This window comes from Ceratotherium simum, chromosome 4 (genome assembly GCF_057802395.1).
Source record: "Ceratotherium simum simum isolate JZ-2026a chromosome 4, ASM5780239v1, whole genome shotgun sequence".
Taxonomy (NCBI): Eukaryota; Metazoa; Chordata; class Mammalia; order Perissodactyla; family Rhinocerotidae; genus Ceratotherium; species Ceratotherium simum.
This window is the reverse complement of record NC_141903.1, coordinates 58,468,233-58,491,856: the sequence shown is the minus strand read 5'-3', so window position 1 is coordinate 58,491,856 and position 23,624 is coordinate 58,468,233. Positions and strand designations below refer to the sequence as shown.

The following is a 23,624-nucleotide window of genomic DNA, read 5'->3' as shown; positions in this document are numbered from 1 at the left end:
ATCTACTGTCTATGTTTTGTCCTGAAATGAAGCTAGGCTTCATGATCAGCTGGGCCTGGCTTTCATCCCTACCTCATTAATTACTGTGAAAATTAATAAGGGGAAACTTCATTTAAAATGAAGTCAGGAGGCCAGAAAGAGGAGCTCCCACATATTGGAGGTCAATTACAGGAAAGCTAGTCAATTACAGACCTCAACAGAAAGAAGTCAACAACTGGAAAGAATAGTCAATTAGAGGTAGAAATGTACAGTGCATCCCAAACAGAAATCTACTACCCCAGCAACTCACCAGTAAGAAGCCATCATCACACTGAACTCTTGCTTTCCTCCAATCGCTTTCATTCAAGACAAACTCTCCCAATTTCTCCTTTTTTCCTTATCAAATAGTGTTCTTCTCCTTTGATTGTTGGATTTGCCTATGGTCCGCCATAGCATGTGCATCTCAAATTGCAATTTTTTGGCTATTCCTGAATAAACTTGTTTTGCAGGTAAAATAACTGCCTGTTTTATTTTTAAGGTTGACATTACCAATAGCATGGACTTGGGCCAATTTTTAACCTTACCAGCCTGTTTCCTCATTTCTATCATGAGATAACATAACTACTTCATAAAGTTTTGTGAGGACTGGAAAACAAAAACAGTGCCCCTGGCACTTAATAAATGACAGGCATTATTATTGCACAGCTAAGGAAATTGGGATACACAGAGATAAGGGTAGTAGTAAATGTTCACCCAGTTCACTGGTAACCATGCTAGGACTAGAATATAGGACCTATGTCTACTTATCCAGATCTCTTTCTAGCAGCCAACCAAAGAGAATTAGGAGCTCAAGGATTATGAAGAAAGTGTTTGGAGAGTAGAGATGACCAATCCTAATTCCAGATTCTAAAATATGGCCCACTGATAAATATTTATTGTGTGTCTATGCAGCTGTAGCTGCTGATGAAACAGTGACAAACAAGATAGACAAGGTTCCTGCTCTCAAGGAGCTTATATTCTAGTAACAGCAAATAATAAACAAAATAATTTCAAACAGTGGTAAATGATAACAGCTTGATGTGGGAGAGCCTGTCTAGGTAAGGGATGGAATCCTGCCTTAAATGATGAGAAAGAGGCATCCATATGAAGTACTGGGAGGAAAATTGTCCTGTGCAGGAGGAAACTATGCAAGTGGAAAGTTTGCTTGATGGTAATGAACTTGGTGTGTTCAAGGGACAGAAGGAAATTAGTGCATCTGAATACAGTAAGTGAGGATGAGAGTGGTGGGAGATGAGATTCATGGAGGTAAGCAGAGGCCAGATCAGGCAGGGTCTTGAGGGTCATGGTAAGGAATTGAGGGTTTTTTTGTCATTGCAATGGGGAGCTACTGGAGTGCCTACGTAGAGGTGTTATCATACTTGGTCTATATTTTTAAAAAGATCACTCTGATTGCTTTTTGGAGAATGGATCACAGGAAGACCAGAGCAGAAGCAGTTAGGGTGGCTGGGATTTAGTTTATGTTAGTACACTTGTATACAAGCAAATGGAAATTCTTATCATCTTTCTTGACCTCCCAAACTAAAGGGTTCCACCTTCCTATTCCATCATCTCATATAGCACTAACTATCATTTAATCATTTATTTGTTTATTGTCTGTCACTCCCATCGAGGGTTGCCAGATAAAATACAGACGCTGTTAAATTTGCATTTCAGGTAATGAATATTTTTTAACTGTATGTGTTCCTAAATACTGCACGGGAATTGCGTGATACTGAAACGTTATCTGAAGCTAAACCGGGCATCCTGTAGTTTTGTTTGCTAAATCTGGCAACTCTACCCCCACTAGAATGTAAACTCCAGGAGGGCAGGAACGATTTGTCTGGTTCCCCAACGCATATCTAGGAAGTAGTATAGTGGCTGCCAGGCACACAGTAGGAGCCCACACATGCTTACTGAATGAATTAATGAACGATTTAACAAAATAATGAGGGACTGAAAGAAAGGATGAACGAGAGACCCTCGGTGCGGGGTGTGGGGGAAGACGTGGAGGATCAGCCCGGTGCGGAACTTTAGATTGGTGTGCAGCGGCCAAGGCAGACGGCGGCCGACGCGCTGAGGTCACGGACACCGGCGGCCCTGGTGACGTCATCACGCCCGCGCTCTCGGGCTCGCCGGGGCTTAAGTGGCACCGGCGCCTCCCTGGGTGTTGTGGTGATTGGGGGCTTTCGGGTGACCCCGGCCCAGCGCAGGCCGCCTGTGGAGCCGTCCGGTCCCAGCAGTGGCCCCTGAGCCTCCCTGTCTCTGTCATTGGCCGTCAGCCAGCAGGCCTGGCCGCCCCCCAGCGGGGAGAACATCTCCTCAGGGCCATGTCGAGGCCGAGCAGCGTTTCCCCGCGGCCGCCGGCTCCTGGCGGTGGCGGGGGTGGCGGGGGCGGCCTCTCTCAGTATGGCCCTGGGGGCGGCGGCCGGGCCAAGGGGCTGAAGGACATTCGTATAGACGAGGAGGTGAAGATCGCAGTCAATATCGCTCTGGAGCGCTTCCGATACGGGGACCAGAGAGGTGAGGTTCCCGACAGGGACCCCGCCGGCTGCCCCACCTCCCCCTAACCCGGCGCCCGGTGTGAAGGGGCTGCCCCAGCGGAGGGAGGGAAGACCCGGGCAGAGGCGGGCCGGGGGCCTGGGCCGCGGTGGTTACCCCCGGCGGGAGGTGAAGAACCGCACGGCGTCCTGCGCATCGGCAGCGTTGTGGGGCACTTGCCTGGCATCAGAAGGTGGAAAAGTCAGGTTGCCCCCTTGCAGGAGACGTTTCTTCCCCCGAGGGAGAGGCCTATCTGCGGCAGCTTTGGGCGGCTAAGCCACAGTTTTTAGATATTAGTAAGCCCCTACCTTTTTTCTTCTTTCTTTTTTGAAAGGAGGTTATGGTAGCCTTAACGTTTGCGCCACAGAGGTGGAAGAGCGGAAGGAAATCAGACAAATAAATGCACTGGCAATCTGTAGTGCTTTGATTAATTCCTAGAAGCATCACGTTAGACACTTAAAATGAAACTTGTTTTGGTATAGGAGACTCCTTCCACACCTCTTAAGGTTAGAAAGCTACTTGTCTTGGGTCACATGATACGGAACCAGCAGCCGACCTGTGGTAATCGGTACAGTAGAATGATGCTCATTCCGATTTGCTGGCCTAGATAGGGGGTCCCTTACTCTGGAAGTTCACAGTCCAAAACAGGGAATGACCTGGACAGAGTGATTCTGGACTTAACGTTAAACAAAGGTAAAGCTTCGGCGATATAGAACAAATCCAGTCTGAGATAGTGATGAATTATCACTAATGAGATAGAATATGAATTTTATACAGTTTTGAAGGCAAAGACAGTGGAGTTTGATGTTGAGCATTCCTAATACTTGAGCATCCTCATCGTGGAAGGAAATAAACACTCTGTTAATTAAGCAAGTAAGGACTAAGTTAAAATAGTAAAATATCATCAACCATTGTACCAGTTCAAGATTCCAGCACAAATAGGAGGAGTAATCTTTGGTGAACATTAGAGTCCTTTATCACGTTTAGGCTTAATTTTTATTAATATCATAACTGGTAGACATTCAGTAGTTACTGAATTAATATCTACTTTTCACATAAAATATAATACGTTTGATTATACGCTATATGGCTTTTTTCATGTTTTATTTCTATATATGTGTATTGAAGCACCTTTGAAGAAAATTGCCTATCCTCAAATGGTACTTTGTGTTTTTTTCCATGTAGAAATGGAATTTCCTTCTTCTTTGACCAGTACTGAAAGAGCCTTTATTCATCGATTGAGTCAGTCTCTTGGTTTGGTCTCTAAAAGTAAAGGGTAAGCTGATAGCTTTTTTTATTTAAAAAAAACTCGTTACCAAAAAAAGAGAAATGTTTCTGACTGTATTTACATAGTTATTACTGTTCTAGATTCACATCCTTAATTATATTGTGTGTAGATAAACTGATTCATGTCTATCAAACTCAGCTCTTTCTTTTTTCTCCTATCCCCCTTTTTTTGTTTTCCCTAGGAGACAACAAAGAAATAAATTTTAAGATTTACTTAAAAGTAAGAAAAAAATAGCTTAAAAGTTGAAACTGATTGCTTGAGAAAAATATTTTCTTTTCTCATAGAAGCTAAATCTTTTTCTAAGAATGTATGGAATAAAGATAATAAGTACAATTATTTACAGAACTTATCTCTTTTAATGTTACTGTACCATAATGGTAAGCTTTAGAGTGCATGTTCATTGTTTTCTTTCCTACCAACTCAAGAATCTGATGATTAGAAATGATGAGGTAAAACAGAAGAGGAGGAAACAGTATATATTTTTTGAAAGTTCACTGATCCGTACAGAGAAGAAGTGATTTGAGCCATTCCAGTTGAAGAACTCTGAAATTCTGTGGAGCTACTTCATTTTGGGAATAAGGATAGTGGGATTCAGATATAGCAGGGTTTCTCAATGTTGACATTTTGGACTGGATAATTCTTTATTGTGGAGGGCTGTTTTGTGCATTGTAGGATGTTTAGCAGCATACCTAGCCTTTACCCACTAGATGCCAGTAACACCTCCACCTCCAGTTGTGACAACCAAAAATGCCTCTAGACATTGCCAAAATGTTCCCTGGGGAGCAAAATTGTTCCTGGTTGAGAACCACTGAGACAGGGAAAAAAAATAAAATTTCAACTTACCAGTTTTTAGGTTAAGAAGAGGGAAAACAAAACTTTATTAAGTAACTATATTAATAAATAAATAGTAGGAAGGTCCTAAGATGAAATTAGCTGATGTAGGGATGTCTTGCATATGAGTACCCACCACAGTGATTACATTACTGACTGAGACAGAGGCTTTAGCTTAGATGAATGTGCATTTTGAACATCGTTAAGGCCAGTGCGGGGGAACAGTGGTTAGGTTCCTGAGCATGCCCAAATTATTGTCCTCTGCATAGATAAAATTCTGCACTTGAAAATAAAAGTAGAGAGTCATAATTCTTTATCCCAAAACACCTGGACCAAATACGTTTTGAGATTCAGATTTTTCAGATTTTAGAAAGGTATTAGAAAGGGTATATTTGCAATATGTTATGTAACATTCTTAACAAGGTATAGGCATCACCTTTAATCACCTTAATATTTCTGCTGGAAAGTGTATGAATATTCCCACTAAGATAAAGACAGACTAGAAATAGCCTCATGTCAATTTAATCAGGATTTGCTGCCAAATGAAGTTGTTGCAAACTTACAAAAATCTTTCAGTTTTCAGAGCTGTTTGGGTTTAAGAGGTTGCAGGTAAGAGGTTGTGGGCCTGCACTAGAAAACATCTGTTATAAATGCACGGTTCTGCAGCTACATCATTTCTGTGGTTAAATGGGTTTTGAATTCTGAGTGGTTAACTTAGAAATGACCATTGGAAATTACTCATAGAGAAGCAGTCCATTAGAATAGACTGCCTCTACTTTTGTACAGTAGCATGATTGTTTAAGGGATGGTCCAGAATGGAGAAACTTCTGGGGAAGCGGAGAGCAAGAAAGAAGTTATCAGGTCAAACAAGAGAGATAGGGAAACATTGAAGAGACAGAGAGAGGAAAAAGGAAAGAGATGCTGAGGGAAGCAAGGCAACCGTGTCTACTTATCCAGTCCGTAATACGTATACCTAGTGCTCTGCAAACTCGCTTATGAAATTTCCTAACTCTTTTCTTTCCCTTTTTATCTCTGAGCAAACTTAGTACAATAATTATCTAGTAGTCCTTTTGATTTTCAAATGCCTTTCCTTCTTTTCACATATATAAAGAACTAAGTAATTTTAAATATACTTCTCAAATCCTTTCTTTTCATTTATTTGAGAATTTGTACCTGACTGATATTTCATGGGTTTTTCTTCACCCTTGAGTAAAGATTTTTTTTAACCTCCTAGCATTAACTTCATTAACTTATTAGCGAGTTAGTTTTTCTGCTTTATTTCTTTTCTGCCTGATGTTATGGTTCCTTAATACATATTTGAGAGAAAACCTGGTGTGAAGAAAGGACAGGAAAACTGGGTTCTACTCCGTCTCTCGCTGCCTCATTCTCTGGCTTTGGTTGTGTCTTGTAACTTTAAAGCCCCGTTTTCTTAAATGTAAAATACGAAGGAGTTACTCTCTTTGTTTTAGTTAAGACTCTGTAGTTCATTTTGAGCTTCTTCCGAGGTTTTTAAAAATAGATTCTAGGCTTACTCTGTGATAATTTACAATATTTTTTCTGATCACTTTCTCCTTTGTGATCTCCTTCCTTTCAAAATAAAGCCATGTGTGTTGGATTTTGTTTTTCTTCTCTTCCTAAAGAGTTGAATTTACTTTGCAATTGATTATTTTTTATAATTGCTCATCTTTTGGTGAAGATATTCTTGGTGGAGTAACATCTTCATTTTGTGTTCTTTAGTATATCCTAATGTTTTCTTTGAAATTTTAGTCAAGTTTTCCCATACCAAAAATTTCACCTCCTTAGAATTTGTTTCCTTTTTTCCTCAACTGAGATCACTGTGTTTTGGTTTTAAGAGCACACTTTTCTGAGCCTTTGAGTTGCTTATGAACAAAACAAAATCTCTTTCCTATTCTTTTAGTCCATTTTAGACAAAATGAAATTTACAAAATGAGCTTTGTTAAAAACTGTGGAAAGAAAAAATATAATGTATATGAAAGTAGGTTTTCCAAGTTTCTTTCCTGTGATTGCTTACGTCACTGCTTAGTAAGTATTCAAGTGCTCTCCTCATCCTAATGAGGAATTTTGATCCTACAAGGAGGCCCCTATTTTCAGATTTAGGTTACTGGCTCCCTTGCCTCTTGCCTTGGAAGAAAGGTCCCCCTTTCTTTCCCAGCTAAAATAGAAAAAATGGGTTAAAAGTGATGAACTCTCTTAGTGAATTTTTGGACATCTATTAAAAAGAAAAAGGCTATGGTGCCCAATAATAATAATTATAACAGCAGCTAACATTTATTAAGTGCTCTTGTGCAACAGTCATTGTGCTAGGTGCTTTAAATAGCTAATCATTTAATCCTCACAATAGTTGTATTAGTAGGTTCTCTTATTAACATCTGGTACCTGTATAACAGATAAAGCAATTCAAGCTTGTGGAGGTTAAGTAATTTTCCCAAGATCACACAGCTGGCAAGTGGCAGAGCGAAGATTTGAAGATAGTTAATGTTTAATTAATTTTTGATGTTCGCAGTGAGTTCAAAGCAATGTCCTGGGAACTTACTTTTGCTGAGGAAGTTAAAACAGTTTAACTGTGAGCAGTTAAAACAGAAATATTAGATAGATCTCATCTCTAAAGTTGCTTCTAGTCATTAAGTCACAGAAAGAACAAATTTACCTCAAACATAGTGTTTATGACGTGAAAGCAGCTGTGTTTTGTGACCAAGTTAACTGGTTGGTTTATTAATTTCTAGGTAATCATAAAAAAAGTACAAATTAGTATGATGCAAACTGCAATAAATTTGCAATTTTATTTTACAGTATTGGGGAGAAGATGGTTTGGAATTAGGTCTTTGCATCTATCTGCCTAACAGAAGTATAAATTAAGGAGATACTAAATTAAGCATTTAATAGGCATCAAACGAACGTGTATTATTCTTTTAGAGACATTAACTCTTTGGTGGCTGTGAGCTTTTTAAGTAGTCATTTCAGATTTTGGCTCTTAAGATGATCTTTTAAACTGTTTACAGATTTGGAAAGTGGAGAATAACAAGGCATATGGTTGTATTTGAGTTAAATATTCAGTACCATGCTGTGTAAATTGATAAATTGATTAATATTAAAATCACATCAAATTTGATTAGTTATATTATCATTTTCCTTTAAAAGGAAGAAGACACTGAAATGCCAGAACTTCATTATAGCATGTATTTATTACTTTTATCTTTTGAAAATGAGAAGTTATGATGTTCTTATCTGTAATTTTAGTACCTTTACTTTTATACTTAAAAATTGCATATGGGGCTTGCATTTTATAATTTAAAAAAATTCTTGTGGAGTTCATTTTTTTAGCATCTTTTCCATATGTGCAGCTAGTTTCTAGTTGATTTTGCTTTGTAAAGGAGACTCTTACTTTTTTCATCAAAGTGTAGTGTCAGTTACCTTGGAATGAAAACATAATGAGGAGATCTCAATATGTTAGTTTACGTAGTAGGACAAATGTCTACTGTATTGGATGTTTCCATCCTCACAAGAATGAGGTGAATATTTTAGTAAAATTTTCACTAGTCTTTTTATTGTATATCAGTGTCACTGTGGTGCTGAATGTGGTAGGAACGAGCTCTAATAGCCACAAGTAGAACCTTTTACTAAAATGCAAAAACTATCAAGTTGGTATTGTCTTTCTGCCCTACTATCCATGTTCAAACTGAATTCAGTAAATTTTAAATGGTAATGGCTAAGTACTCACACCTGCTTCGTATGAATTATTTTTGTACATAAATGCTATATTATTATTAGGCAACGTATGTTAGGAAAGTTTCAATCTGACCCGTTACTTTAGTTGTGAGCTTATTGAGGAAAAAGTATATTTTACTCAACTTTGTAATCCCAGCTTCTAGCATAGTGCCTGGCATACAGTAGGTGCTCAATATATAATGAATGAATAAAAGAAAATTAGTTAAAGGTGAAATATAGCAAAACTTTACTGAGATGATTTTTAAGAAAATTAAAGCATCTTGGAGCTGATAGAAATAGTAGGGGTTTTTAATTTTTTTTAAATTGGTGTTTTTTTTTTTTTTTTGGTTAGGAAGGTTAGCTCTGAGCTAACATCTGTTACCAATCCTCCTCTTTTTGCTGAGGAAGATTGGCCCTGAGCTAACATCTGTGCCCATCTTCCTCTATTTTACATGTGGGACTCCTGCCATAGCGTGCCTTGGTGAGTGGTGTGTAGGTCCGCGCCCGGGATCTGAACCTGCGAACCCAGGGCTGCCGAAGTGGAGCACTCGAACTTAACCACTATACCACCAGGCCAGCCCCAGGGATTTTTAAATTAACTAGTATACGGTGTCAGAGAAGTAAAATGATTTATTTTTGATCATGTAGCTAGTTAGTTGAGATTATTACTAGCTGTGCACAAACTGCCTGACTCTTGCTCTAGTGCTCATTTCAGCATACTTCCTGCTCTCCATAGTTAAAATTTTATGAAGTAAATGGCACAGAAGGGGAATGAATGATTGAGTCTATGACAACTGTGCTGAAGTTTCAGGAAGGTCCCTAGGGAAAGAACCTACTACAGAGACCATCTCTAGAATCCAGTAATTCTGATTTACCATGGAAATAACTAAAATTTCTAGATCAGGTTAAATTTAATTATTTCATCTTTATAACCATCATTTAAGCATCACTAAGCACCTCTTCAGGAGTAGATGATAGCATAGAAAGCTTATAATTCATTTAAGCATTCTATAAGGAGTTTCCAGAAATTAAAAATTTTGGTGAATTGAAAGCCTCACTTAGTTGGCTAAAACTGTATAGGTTAATCCCCAATTTTATATCATTCTTACCATGAAGATATCATTGAAAAATTTAAATCTATTGAAAATTAGGAAAATTATACATGTAATTTTCATTATATTTGTGGCTATGTTGCTTATTTCTATAATGTGATAGTGACATTAACAAATGATAAAACATTTTATGAAATATTTTGGGTAACTTATTTTTAAATATAAGAAATGATATTTGTTCCTGACTATAATTATAATAATAGCTTTCATTTTTTTAGTGCTTACTCTGTGACAGATAACTGCCTTCTACATGCATTCTTATTTAGTCATATGAATAGTCCTTTGAGGCAGATATTATCATCATCTTAGACTCAGAGATATTTTTGCTTATAGTCCCACAGTTAGTAAGTGGTAGAGCTGGGATTCAAACCCAGGTCAGTGTGCTTTCGGAGCCTGAGCTCTTTACCAGTTTGACCATATTGTGCTAGGTTATAGATATGTATTGTTAAATCATTCAAAACACATTTGAGGACTTCCTGTGTGTGTAACGTTGTACTTAGTACTCTTGGAGCTATAAAAGTCATAAAAGACATGGTCAGTCCTGGCCCAGTTGAAAAAACAAATATGTCAAATAATTTGAGAAGAGTTATAAATTATCGTTACTTGTAATTGAAGGCTAGAACCAGAAGCTTTGAAAAAAAATTTTTTTTTCAATATGCATCTGAAAATACTTATCAGTAATGCTGGTTTATGCTTTTTTGGTCCAGTCACTAAACTTGGCTCTCTTAACAGGTTTTCATGGGAGTGTGACATTACCAGTATACTGTGGAAACCTTCAGTGGGATATATTAGTCTGGACCGTAACTTTTTTATCGTTATTTTTAGATTCTGTTGTTCAGATTGGTTTTATCCCTCTATATAGTTTCCCAGCATGTATTAACTGGTGATGTTTCATCCACCATGCAGACTGCTAAGACAAACTTTAACACTTACGGGTAAGTAAGCCATTTTTACTGATTTAAAATTGGATGCAGCATTTTAAAATTTTAATTGAAAATGGTCTCATGGCTACGTTAGCACTAAACTCCTCTGTATTGAATTTTTTGGGATTTTCAGCATCTTCTCCAAAAGCATTTTGATTTTTTTCAATGTTTTGCTTAAGACGTGTTTTCTAAGTAGGCATACATCATATGTGAACAAGTTGACTATATATAGTAAATAAATGATTTTTATTAATATTCAGAAAGGGAGCAAATAGATACCTCACTGTGAAGAAGAAAGATGGATCAGAAACAGCTCATGCAATGATGACCTGTAATTTGACTCATAATACAAAACATGCTGTTAGGAGTCTAATTCAAAGATTTCCTGTCACCAATAAAGAGCGTACTGAACTTCTGCCTAAAACAGAAAGAGGAAATGTGTTTGCAGTTGAAGCTGGTATGTATTTTCTGGGGAGCTTCATTGTTTATCCTATTATTTGATGACTGTTCTTTTTCCATTTTAAATTTATTTTTAAAAACTAAGATGAAATAACATTTCTCAATTTGAATAGTTTGTTAGAAATGATAGAGTTGTGAAAATTTTGGAGTGAAATGCAGTGTTAAGGTGTATCATAATGTTAGACAAGTTTTTTTTTTAAGTGTCATAGTAATAGCTACCATTTATTGAGGACTTATTGTGTGCTAGGCAGTATACTAAACTCTTTATATAGGGCCTCAAAACAACCCTTGCAAGGTAAAAATTTCCCCCATTTCACAGGTGAAGAAATTGGGGCTCAGAGAAGTTAAATAATTTTTTCAAGGCCATTCAATCAGCTAGTAAACTGCAGAGCTAGGATTTGACTCCAAGGTCTGGACTTTCCTATATGCCATGTCACTGCCGTGACATGCTAATAAGTGAGATTTTGAATTGGAGTTTTAGCTGCTGGTAAGAGACAGGACAGAGTCTTCGGTGCAATAACTTTCTGAAAGGTAGATAAATAATATATTTAGGTTATAAATTGAAGTTGTAATTTCACTATTTGGAAAAATAACTTCCCTAGTGAGAAAATTATTTTATTACCTGAAGTGACAGAATTTGCATAATTTCCATTGTCTGTTGGAGTAGGTATGCAGGATATCCATGGTCCTAGATATCAAGGAATTTAAGTTTTAAATACATGCACACAAAGCTATTTTGCATTGTGGGAAGAATATAAAACATATCATGCCTCATTTTTAATTCCTGTCTGCTTAGTGAAATGTAGATGTTGGCTCAAATGCTCAGTGAAGAAATTTGTTAAGCATTAGGACCTTATATTTACACATGTTATTCTATTTGATCACATAATCTTACATGTTTAAACATGTAGGGTATTTTTCTTTTTCATAACGTGTTTTCATATTGTCTGTAACAGATTTTGTAAGTATAATGCACATTGTTTCCTACTATAAAATTTTAATTTTCTGTGTCATTATTGATAGAAACAAGCGTGAAAATCATTTTGGGATATCAATGTTATGTTTTATTTTTAATGGTTATTGAATGATTGATTTTTGTTCATTTGTAAACATTATGCATCAGAAATACTTTTGAGAAATTTGCTTTCTAATTAATAGTGAAATATGTAACATGTTCTCTAAGAATATTAAGTATAGGAGTACAACAGTTAAGGTATTGCTTGCTGACTTGATGGAGACTGAGTAGAGAAGAAGCATTTGAATGAAATTACATTAGAAATTATTTATGTTTATTTTTAACACTTTTTAAAAATGTTGATCATAAATTTTTTGTTCTTTTATTGATTTTTCAAAGAAAACCGGGAAATGAGCAAGACAAGTGGGCGACTCAATAATGGCATACCTCAGATTCCAGTGAAAAGAGGAGAATCCGAATTTGATTCTTTCAGGCAGTCTCTGCCAGTGTTTGAGAAACAAGAAGAAATTGTTAAGATAATTAAGGAAAATAAAGTTGTTTTGATTGTAGGAGAAACTGGGTCTGGAAAGACTACACAGGTTTGTTTCTTCTTTGAAGTTTATAGAAGAAAAAGTATTTTAGTCTATGTGACAATTTTATATCAAATTTATACTATGTGTATTTTAACAACAACAACAAAAACTTCTGGTTACTTTATTGGTTATTTCAGAAATAATTACTGGGAGTACATTTTCAGAATTTGTAGAATGGAAATGTTTTAAAATATTTATTTTTAAACTAGTACGTTGGGCCTTCATTTAAACAGAGGTGAGGATGTGATTTGGCATCATGGAAAGAACATGGCCTTTGGCCTTCAGTTCAAATTCCAATTTCCTCGTTTATCGGATGTGAAGTTTTAGGCTAGTCTTGTAACATCTGTGAGCCAGAGTCCTCGTTTATAAAATGGAACTAATAATTGCCGCCATTCAAGGTGAATTTTAGAGATATCTGTAAAGTGCCTACCATAGTGTTTTGTACATAGCAGCTAAATTAAAAGCAATGTTAATAACAACAAATGTTAATATAAAGTTAACCGTAGAATGCAATTAATATAACAGGTTTGACTTGGATGTTTAGAATCAAAGTACTTCATTATCATGAAGTTTCACTCGTAGCGTGATAGATTGGAGGTAAGTGGCACAAGGCTATGACCTTTTCTTGTTTATGTCCTTTGACATGTTAGCATGTTAAAATAGTGAAATTGCTTTGCTTTTGATAGAGGTTCAGATAGAATAGTCAATATAATTTTACATTTTTTTCTTTTATGGTCAGATAAATTTGCTTTTGACAATTGCTTAAGATTTCCTATGGTTATATTGGTTGTTTTAATAAATACAGTCAGTAGGTAAGGCAAGGTGGGAGAGAGGTTGACTATAAACTTTACCAATTATTTACTTGTAGGACTTAACCATTTTCACAGAAGTGTAGCTCTTTATCCTTAAAACCTGAGCCTGTAAAACTAAATAATTAAAAACATGATGACACTTGTATCTGAAAACAATATGTAAGGTTTTTCTTTAGCATGAGTCCTTTTATGATTAAGTGAAATTCTGTGGAGTCACTCCAAAGAATCTGTCCAGATATCTTAGATTGTTATAATTGTTTTAGTATTAGAGTTACTTTTTCCAGTAGGTGTTAATTGTGACGGTTTTAATTATATTGAATAGACATTATGAAAGTTTTGATAAATATAATAAATATGTTTTTTTTTAAATTATTTGAATGTCCTTGCTAATGATATTTGTATACTGGAATTATGTATGACTATTTTCACAATTATGTATATCATTTTACTAGATATGAAAAGCTACTTGAGAATTTAATTAGGAATTAAATATGCTCTTTGCTTTTCAAAAGAAACTATTAATCTAATGGGTTTAAACCTAACAAATAATTGTATCTTGTTTGAGGAGTTAGAGTAAAATTACTAATGTTTCTGTTCCATAAAATATAAATATAACAGAATTTAAAGTTAATATCATTAGCCAGTTTCATCTTGCCTTTAGTAGCATTAGGAAATTAAGTGACTTTTGAATTTTCATATTCATTATTCATGTTCATTATGTAAAATGCAAACATTATGGAAAATATTCATAGAAAGTGAAAGATTTCAAATTCTCTTGCCACCTTCCCTCCCTGGTCAGAAACTTGAAGTATATATTTCAGTGGTTTTTTTTTTTGAGTATCTTTGTTTTGTTTTTGTTCTCTTTACAGTATTGATATATATTGTTTTTTAAAACAAACTTGGGATAATATATATATTTTGCATCTTGCTTTTTTTCACTTAATAGATATTAGATACTTTTTCATGTCAGTACCTAGACATATACCTCACTTTTTGAACAACTGTGTAGTATTCCTGAACATTTTTGTAATAACAATGATAAAAATAACAGTTTACTGTGTGCGTGCTGGACTTTTATAAGTTGTCTCGTTTAAACCTCTCAATAACCCCGAGAAATGTAGGCTTTTTGTTATCTCTTTTTACAGATGAGGAATAAAAGCTAAAACTTACAGATGTTAATCTATCCAAATTCACATGGCTAGGAAGTGGCAGAGCAGGAATCTTATTCTTGTATTGTACTTACTTTCTTATATTGTATCCTAATATTTCTTTGCTAATTTGTGGGAGTCTTTTAATAGGATAAATTCCTAGAAGAGAAATGCTGGATCAAGAATGTGGCAGTTAAAATTTTAGTAGCTAGAGTAACTGGTTATTGTCTATTAACTTGAAAAAGAGTTATTGTATTAAAATAGTATTGAAAGTATTGGAAGTTCCTGTTTTTCCAAAGCTTGGGCAACAATGGATATAATTTTTTTTACCTTTAACAATCTGATAAGCAAAAAATAATGTTTTAATTTGCATTTCCTTGATTCTTAGAGAGTTGAATATCTTTTCATTTGCTTATTATCCATTTATATTCTGTGAATTGCTTATTTATATCTCATTTTTCTTTTTGCTTAATCATTTTGGATTTATTTATTTTTACTTTTTTGCTGAGGAAGATTCGCCCTGAGCTAACATCTGCTGCCAGTCTTCCTGTTTTTGTATGTGAGCCACCACCATAGCATGGCCACTGACAGATGAGTGGTGTAGGTCCGCGCCTGGAACTGAACCTGGCTGCCGAAGCAGAGTGCTCCAAACTTAACCACTAGGCCACTGGGGTTGGCCCTGGATTGATTGATTGATTGATTCATTCATTCATTTGGTGAGAAAGACTGGCCCTGAGCGAATACCTCTGACCAATCTTCCTCTTTTTGCTTGAGGAGGAGTGGCACTGAGCTAACATCTGTGCCCATCTTTCCTCTATTTTATATGTGGGATGCCTCCACAGCATGGCTTGATGAGTGGTGTAGGTCTGTGCCTGGGATCTGAGCCTGTGAACCTTGGCTGCTGAAGTGGAGCGCCCCGAACTTAAGCACTACGCCGCACGGCTGGCCCTGGATTTATTTTTAATAGTGCTCTATATATTATGGATACATGCTTGTTGTCTGTTAGCTATCTTAAAAATAATTTTCCCAATTTTTTGTTTCTTTTTAGCTTTGCTAATGGTGTCTTGCTTAGTAGTTTTACATTTTTGTTTAGTCAAATCTGTCGATCTTTAAATTTTAGGGCTTTGAGCCGTGATAAGAAAGTCATTTCCTACTCCAAGATTAAAAAATATTTTCCTATAAATATTTTGTTCTAATACTTTTATATTTACAGTTTTAAAAATCCATCTGGCATTTATTTCGTTGTATCATATCAGGTGGAAATCTTATCTTTTTTCTCATGTTAATATCTGATTGTTCCAATATAATTTTTATTTAATTATCCTTTCTCCCCTGATTTAAGATATCACTTTTGATCCTATACTAAGTTTCTGTAGTACCTAGGTGTATTTCTGGAATTTTTGTTATGTATCTTTAATTATCTATTTCTGCACCAGGATCTCACTTTTTGCTTTTTGTAGTTTTATGGTATGTAGCATAATATTCCTCTTCATTATCTTCTCTTTTTCAATATTTCTTAGTTTGTGTGAATTTATGCTTCTGGATGAACTAGTCAAGTTTAAAAAAAATCCTAGAGCCTAAGACATGCATGAAAAGATGCTCTCACTCATAGTTAAAGAAATGAAATCAAAACAAAAATTATATTTTTCAACTATCAGATTGGCAGAAATTAAAAAATTGATGATATCCAATATTTGTGTAGGTGTTGGGAAAACAGCATCTTCTGCTTTGTAGGAGCATAAATTTTTTTGTAGGGCAAAAAATTTTCAAAATAGGTTTGATAATTTTTCCATCCAAATTAAATTTATATATTCTTTGAATCAACATATATATATCTTTGCAAAAGTGTGTGTAGATAGATATTCATTGCAGCACTCTTTATAATAGCAAGCAATGACGTCAATAACAACAAGCCTAAAAAACCTGAAAATTGCTTAATGTGTATTGGTTAAATTATAGCTTGTCCATAGAATGGAATATACACTTATTAAAATGGGTTAGGTAGATCTGATATGTTAGGTGAAATCTGCAAATTATAAACATTAAATATAATAATCATTTTGTGTGAATAAAAACCTGTTTGTAGACACAAATATTCTAAATTGTGTAAACATTTTTTTTCCCTGGAAGTGTTCATAAGAACGTTAATAGTAGCTACTTTTTTGGATAAGACTATTGGTAGTGGTAGGGGTGGAAGGACTTTTACTTTTTATTTTAAATCTTTCTGACCTGTTTGAATGTAATTAAAGAAAAGTGTCTGCAATCCTGGTATTAGGCTATTTTTGTTTTCTTTATGCTTTTCACTGTTTAAAAAATCCCAATGGAACTTTGATTGTCATTTCATTGACTTTATGGAATAATTTGGGGAGAATTGGCATTTTTGCAATATTGATTATTCACATCCAGCAATATATCATATTTCTTTCTATATTCAAATTTTATGTTTTTTGGTAGCGTTTTATAGTCTTTGTGTAAGCCTTAACTATTTCTTGATGAATTTGTTTTTCAATAGTTTTAGTTTCTGTTTTCAACAAGATCTTTTAACATTACATTTTCTAGCTGATTATTAGCAGTTACCTGAAAGTTGTTGATTTTCTGATTATTATATATTTGGACATGTCACAGAATTTTTTTAGTTCTAAGTTTGGTTAGTTGATTGACTTGGATTTTCTGGGTATACAATCATGTTATATTATAGTACTTTAAAACTTTTGTTTCAGATTCCTCAGTTCCTTTTAGATGACTGCTTTAAAAATGGTATCCCCTGCCGTATATTTTGTACTCAACCAAGACGATTAGCAGCTATTGCTGTGGCTGAAAGAGTTGCTGCAGAGAGAAGAGAAAGAATTGGTCAAACAATTGGGTATCAGATCCGATTAGAAAGCAGGTAAAGATGATTCTCCTGTAGCCTTTTATCATTCTTAAAAAAGACTAGATGTTTATATTTCACTAAATATAGAGAATGTGTTAGTTGAAAAGTTAGATGATCATTTTGCTTCAAGTAAATCTATAACAGGACGTTGAGGTCATGTCTAAACTTAGTGAGGTTTTGAATAAATAAATAGTTTGAGAAAGAGTCTGGCCCATAGATATAAATCCCATTTCATAGTGTCATGATCAAATACAAATTATTTCACCTCATTGAGCCTCAGTTTCTTCATCTATTAAATGGGGCTAATAAAAGCATCTAGAGTGCAGGTTTGATGTTAAGTTTATAGTAAGCATTGAATAAATGTTAGTGACTGAATTTATTATTATTATTAGTAGTACTAGTAGTACTTTCTTGATGAGTAGTACTATTTCTTTGCTCTCAATGGTTTGACTATATTGATTCAAAAAGCTGATCTCATTTATAATATACTTTTTCCCTGAAGCAAAAATGTTTAAGTTCTTAAAAAAAGTCTGTTTATGGTTCTTTTTTTAGGAAGATTGGCCCTGTGCTAACATCTGTTGCCAATCTTCCTTTTTTTTCTTTTTTCTTCCCAAAGCCCCACTACATAGCTGTGTATCATAGTTGTAGAGTTGTAGCTCTTCTATGTGGGATGCCACTTCAGCATGTCTTGATGAGCAGTGAGTAGGTCCACGCCCAGGATCCAAACCGGCGAACCCAGGGCCGCTGAAGCAGAATGCGTGAACTTAACCACTACGCCGCTGGGCTGGCCCCTACTTATGGTTCTTTAACAAAATAATCATTTTATTAATTAAAGGCTGTTAGTAATAAAAAATTTGTGAGATTGTCAGGCATAAAATACATATTTCACGTAACTTTGCTAATAAAGCATACGTACTGGTATACTATTATATTAGTAACTTTAAGTAACATTTTAAATACATACGATACTAGCATTTAAAGTGATCATGTTTTAATTACATATAAGATTTGTAATTCTGCACTTTATTTTGATTTTTCAAAAAGGGTTTCTCCAAAGACACTTCTGACATTTTGCACTAATGGAGTATTGCTTCGTACATTGATGGCAGGAGATAGTACATTGTCAACTGTGACACATGTTATTGTGGTAAGAATATTGCCATATATAACTCAGATTGCTTAAAATTTAATATGTGATTACAGTTTTAGAATAGGGTATAAGTGAGAACCAATTTGTTTTTTTGAACAGGCTGTTATAATCGTTACTTTTTATTTTTTATAATTATTAGAAATAAATATTTTGTATTAAATAAAGATATTCTTACCATCAAGTTTTGTGAGGGAAAATAAAATAAGTAGATAGTTTTTTTAAAAAGTGCTTTTTATATATGAAAATGATACATATGCTCAGAGTTCTCCAGAATGGTAAAAGTTTTCTTTTTTCTCTGTGCTTAGTCATCTGATTCCTCCTTTAACTAATATGTATTTCCCAGTCTTAGGGGCATACTTTATAGTCATTTAACTTCATGGTTAAGTTGCTAAATTAAGTAGTTGCTGATGAAGTAAGTAGATGAATTACCATCTTATTAAAGAATTCTAAGCTTTTATCCAGTTCACGTCAGAAAAAAATTAGATTGTTTTATAAGCTTGCAATAAGCAGCTTTTGGAAACTTATTAGTTCCTGGTAGTCAAACCAAAGGATGCACCTGAGCCCTGATGCTAACAGAAGCATATTTAAATAGATTTTGTATGTATTAAAAGTGCAATTAATTAGACTCCACTAATTCAGAATTTGTTGCAGTTTGTGGGTTTTATATTCTGCGAAAAAAATGATAGTACTTTGTTACCCATAATAGGTTGTTAATGTCTGATTATTTCTGAATTGTTCATAATACAAAATTTTTGCTAATACTCATTGGCCTTGTCCATGTTTAATTTGGGTTAGTGTAAAACCCAGCGGCTCCATAATTTTAAAGACTTAATAATCCATAATGTTTTAACTGTTCCGTGGTTTTATTTTTGTTTACTGCAGGATGAAGTACATGAAAGGGATCGATTCAGTGATTTTTTACTTACAAAGTTAAGAGATTTGTTGCAGAAGCACCCAACTTTGAAACTAATTCTTTCTAGTGCTGCCTTGGATGTAAATCTTTTTATACGATATTTTGGAAGTTGTCCAGTGATATATAGTAAGTTAAATTATCAGATTTCTTCTAGGATTTTTATGAAAGAATACTTTTTGACATGATTATATTTATTGTAATAGGAATTGGGGAATATTGTGAAGTAGAGGGCATCTATTTCTGTTTCCTCTGAGATATGCTTAATCAGTCATCTTTCTGTAGTTTCATCCTCTCCTTTTCCATCTACAACTCTTGGCTATTGTGTTTGAGGCCAATTCTCTAGTCTTAAAAGGAAATATGCTTTATTTTGGCCTTGTATTCCCCTTTAACTCTGTCCTGTAGATTTCTCTTTATTGCTGGACTCCTTGAAAGAGTAGTGCACACTCCCATGTTTACTTTACATCTACTTAGGAATATGCTGCCACTGAACTTTTGTCCTTAAGTCAAAACTGATTTTGCCACTATTCTTTAAAAAAATTATTAAATTCCTTTTCAAAAATTGAAAAAGTTTTGTGTTCACCTCAATAATACAATATAAACATATATATGAAAAAAGTTCACAATTGCCCCATCCTCTTTTTATTTCATGTCCTATTTTCCTGACATTACTTGATATTAAAGCCTAGTGTATATCCTTTCTCATCTTACTCATGTTCATACAACATTTGCAAATATATACATATATATTAGGTTTATAGAAATTGATTTTACAAAAATGAGCACATGCCTTATACATTGTTTTGCAATTTGCTTTATTCATATGATAGTACATCATGAACAGTCCTGAAGTTCAGTAGCTCCAGATGTGGTTCATTATTTAAAGCACCTGTTTTAATATTTCATAATATGAATTACCATGATTTATTTAACCATTTCTTTATTTTTGGACATTCAGGTTGGTTCTAGATTCTCTCTCCCCCCGACCATGAACAGTGTTGTAATGAACATCCTGTACATATATCCTTATATACTGCTTTTATTTCTAGGAATAGATTCCTGAAAATGAAATTGTTAAGTAAAAGAGTATATCTTTTTAATTTTAACAGGTTTTGCCATTTTACTTTTTCAAAAGGCTGAAATGATTCACATTTCTGCAGTGTATGGGGCTGTTCATTTGTGCGTTCTTGCCAGTATTGTTTTGACACTGATTTAATTGCCAAGCCTACTATTCAAATTTTACACAAAAATCTTACTTAAATTTTCTATGGTATTTCTCGTGTTTGCCCCCCCACCCCCTCCCTTTTTTTGGTGAAATGCTCAGATCCCATAAATTATTTGACAACACTGCCTTCTAAGTCTCATTCTACATTATAGCCTGTACTTTCGTGCTCTCCTTTGTGGGCTTCTTTTCTTTTGCATGGTGCTTAAATATTGGTATTTTCTAGGATTATTCCCTTGAGCCATATTTTTTTCTCTTCCTTACTCACCTTCCCCTCCTTCCTTTCTTTCTTTATTTTTCCTCTTCTTTCCTGCTCTGTGCTATACTCTAAGTACTAGAGAGGCACAGTTAGTTTCCCTGGAAGTTCTCATGCCCTTGGCTTCTGCTTTCTCTCTCTTTTTTTTTTTTATAATTTTATTTATTTATTTATTTTTTTCCCCCAGAGCCCCAGTAGATAGTTGTATGTCATAGCTGCACATCCTTCTAGTTGCTGTATGTGGGACGCGGCCTCAGCATGGCCGGTGCATCGGTGCGCGCCCTGGATCCGAACCCGGGCCACCAGCAGCGGAGTGCGCGCACTTAACCGCTAAGCCACGGGGCCGGCCCTGCTTTCTCTTTTATGCCCATGACTCCTGAATCTTTATTTCCAGTTCAGACTGTTCTCCAGAGCTTTGGACTTAGATATCTTATAAGCAGCTCACTTCTAATATGCCCCCAAACTGAATACTTAATCTTTTTTTTACAAAATCTGCTTCTCTTGTGTTGCCTGTTTTGATTAATCATACCATCAACCTACTCATCTCAGTTACAAACCTGTGAGTCTTTTTCTTCTCATAATATTCCTGGATGATAAGGCACATAAAATTTTATACATCTGCTAATTGAAAGCTCATTTTGGCACCTCACTTTTTTTTTTTTTTGAAATTTCAAACCTTATTTCATCTGCAAATATAGGTTGCCTGGAGTTAGGTATTCTGATCTAATACAGTATTGCAAAGTCATTTTATAATTATTTCTTTTTTTCAAAGATTATTATTATTATTTTTTATTTTTTTTATTGCAGTAACATTGGTTTATAACATTGTATAAATTTCAGGTGTACATCATTATACTTCTATTTCTGCATAGATTACATCATGTTCACCACCCAAATACTAACTACAACCCATCACCACACACTTGTGGCACCTCACATTTGACATGTCTAACACCAAACCTCACACCCATCAGCCAACCTGTTCCTCTTTGAGCTTGCATGTTACCTCAGAGAATGACATTATCATCTATCCAGTTTTGTAAGCCAGACATCCAAGAACCATGGTTGACGCTTCCTTACCATTCCTCCATATCTAATATCATGCTGAGTTCTGTGGATTTTACTTTCTGTTTCTAGAGTCTGTCTCTTTTCCCTTTTTCCTATCACTGCTCTCATTCAAGTTATTGTCTTCTTTTACCTGAACTATCGGAATAACTCCTAGCTTGTCTGTTCCATCCACTCTGCTCTCTTTTAAATCCATTCTCCATGTTGCAGCCAGAGTGGTCTTTTCTGAAGTGGAATTCCGATGATGTCGCACTCTCCCTTGAGCTTAGCCTTTTTTTTTTTTTTTTTTTTTAAATTTTATTTATTTATTTTTCCCTCCAAAGCCCCAGTAGATAGTTGTATGTCATAGCTGCACATCCTTCTAGTTGCTGTATGTGGGACGCGGCCTCAGCATGGCCGGAGAAGCGGCGCATCTGTGCGCACCCGGGATCCGAACCCGGGCCGCCAGCAGCAGAGTGCGCGTGCTTAACCGCCAAGCCACGGGGCCGGCCCTGAGCTTAGCCTTTTGAATGACCTTTACCTTAGGATAAAGACCTAAACCCTTAATAAGACTTACCTATTTCTCTTGCCTCATCTTGAGCTGCAGTCCCCTCTCCACTCCCTCTCTCCCACCATGTTCCAAGTAGCTCTGCCTTTTAGTTTCTTGAGAACATCATACTCTTTCCCACCATGGGGTCTTTGCATGTGCTGTTTTTTCTTCACTGTATACTCTTTCCTTTCCATAAAGTTTAGTTATTTTGTTTACCACCCTTCGCTTGATCTTCATTTTCTCAGTGAGGATGCTTTTCTTGACTCAGTCAAATCCCCCTATTATATACTGTGATGGTATCTTATATTTCTCTCTCACAGGACATTTCACAACTCAGTTTTTACATTTGTATTCTGGATCATTGGATAATGTGTATCTCCTCTGCTGGCTTGCAAGCTTCAAGAGGTCAGGAGGTAGCTCTGTTTCTGCTTACCATTTGTATTCCTGGTGTCTAGCATGATGCCACACACATGATAAGTAGGTAGTAAACACTAGATAAAACAAGCTAATGAACAGTTGTCTAAAATAAAGATCAAAGTTATATTTAAAGGACAATATCATGAGGATCACTTGACCTGTGGAATTGCTTTTGGATTTTATACTCAGGTTCATTAACTTGGGATTCTCATGTTTTTATGTGAATTACCTCTAAGGTGCAGACTGACTATTTAAAAATAAATCCTATTATTTAGTACAGGGAAGACCATTTGAAGTAAAAGAAATGTTTCTGGAAGATATTTTAAGAACTACTGGATACAAAAACAAAGAAATGTTAAAATACAAAAAGGAAAAACAGCGAGGTAAGCTTTTTATCAAACAAATATAAAAGAAAATTACTATTGATATTGACTTTTTGGACTACTCCACTCTTATACTATGGAGGTACAAGGACACTTGAAAGTGTTTCTCTCTTGTGTATAATTGCATAATATTATATTAAAATACCGTCCTAAATGTGCCTTTTGCATTCTGGTTTATGTCCGGAAGTTATAATCTATAGAGGGGAATTGAAAGTGGATGTGCCAGAATTGAGGAACTTGAGCATGGCTGTATCCCAAGACTCAACCACTATTTTAAGGAGGCAGAAGAGTATGTGCTGTTACACATATAATATGCCACATATGATAAGAGTATGATATGCCACAGCATATCTCATAGGACGGGAGTGGGGAGTGGGTGGGAAGAAGTGAAAAGAGTAGCATGTGAATAATAACAGG

The 23,624-nt window shown here is 35.3% G+C and overlaps 1 protein-coding gene across 2 annotated transcripts in view; it reads left to right on the top strand.

Annotated features, from left to right (window-relative positions):
* The first annotated feature begins 2,150 nt into the window (after nucleotides 1-2,150).
* YTHDC2 (YTH N6-methyladenosine RNA binding protein C2) overlaps nucleotides 2,151-23,624 on the top strand; it is a 77,158-nt gene continuing 55,684 nt past the window's right edge. The window contains exons 1-9 of one of the 2 annotated variants that reach the window (XM_087429917.1): nucleotides 2,151-2,538; nucleotides 3,742-3,832; nucleotides 10,697-10,893; nucleotides 12,250-12,449; nucleotides 17,124-17,290; nucleotides 18,320-18,422; nucleotides 19,308-19,464; nucleotides 22,728-22,820; nucleotides 23,100-23,207. In XM_087429917.1, coding sequence (XP_087286043.1) covers nucleotides 2,346-2,538; nucleotides 3,742-3,832; nucleotides 10,697-10,893; nucleotides 12,250-12,449; nucleotides 17,124-17,290; nucleotides 18,320-18,422; nucleotides 19,308-19,464; nucleotides 22,728-22,820; nucleotides 23,100-23,207 — 1,309 coding nt within the window. In that variant the 5' untranslated portion in view covers nucleotides 2,151-2,345. The remainder of the gene's footprint in view (nucleotides 2,539-3,741; nucleotides 3,833-10,696; nucleotides 10,894-12,249; nucleotides 12,450-17,123; nucleotides 17,291-18,319; nucleotides 18,423-19,307; nucleotides 19,465-22,727; nucleotides 22,821-23,099; nucleotides 23,208-23,624) is intronic. The other variant, XM_004420304.3, reaches the window with a different exon arrangement.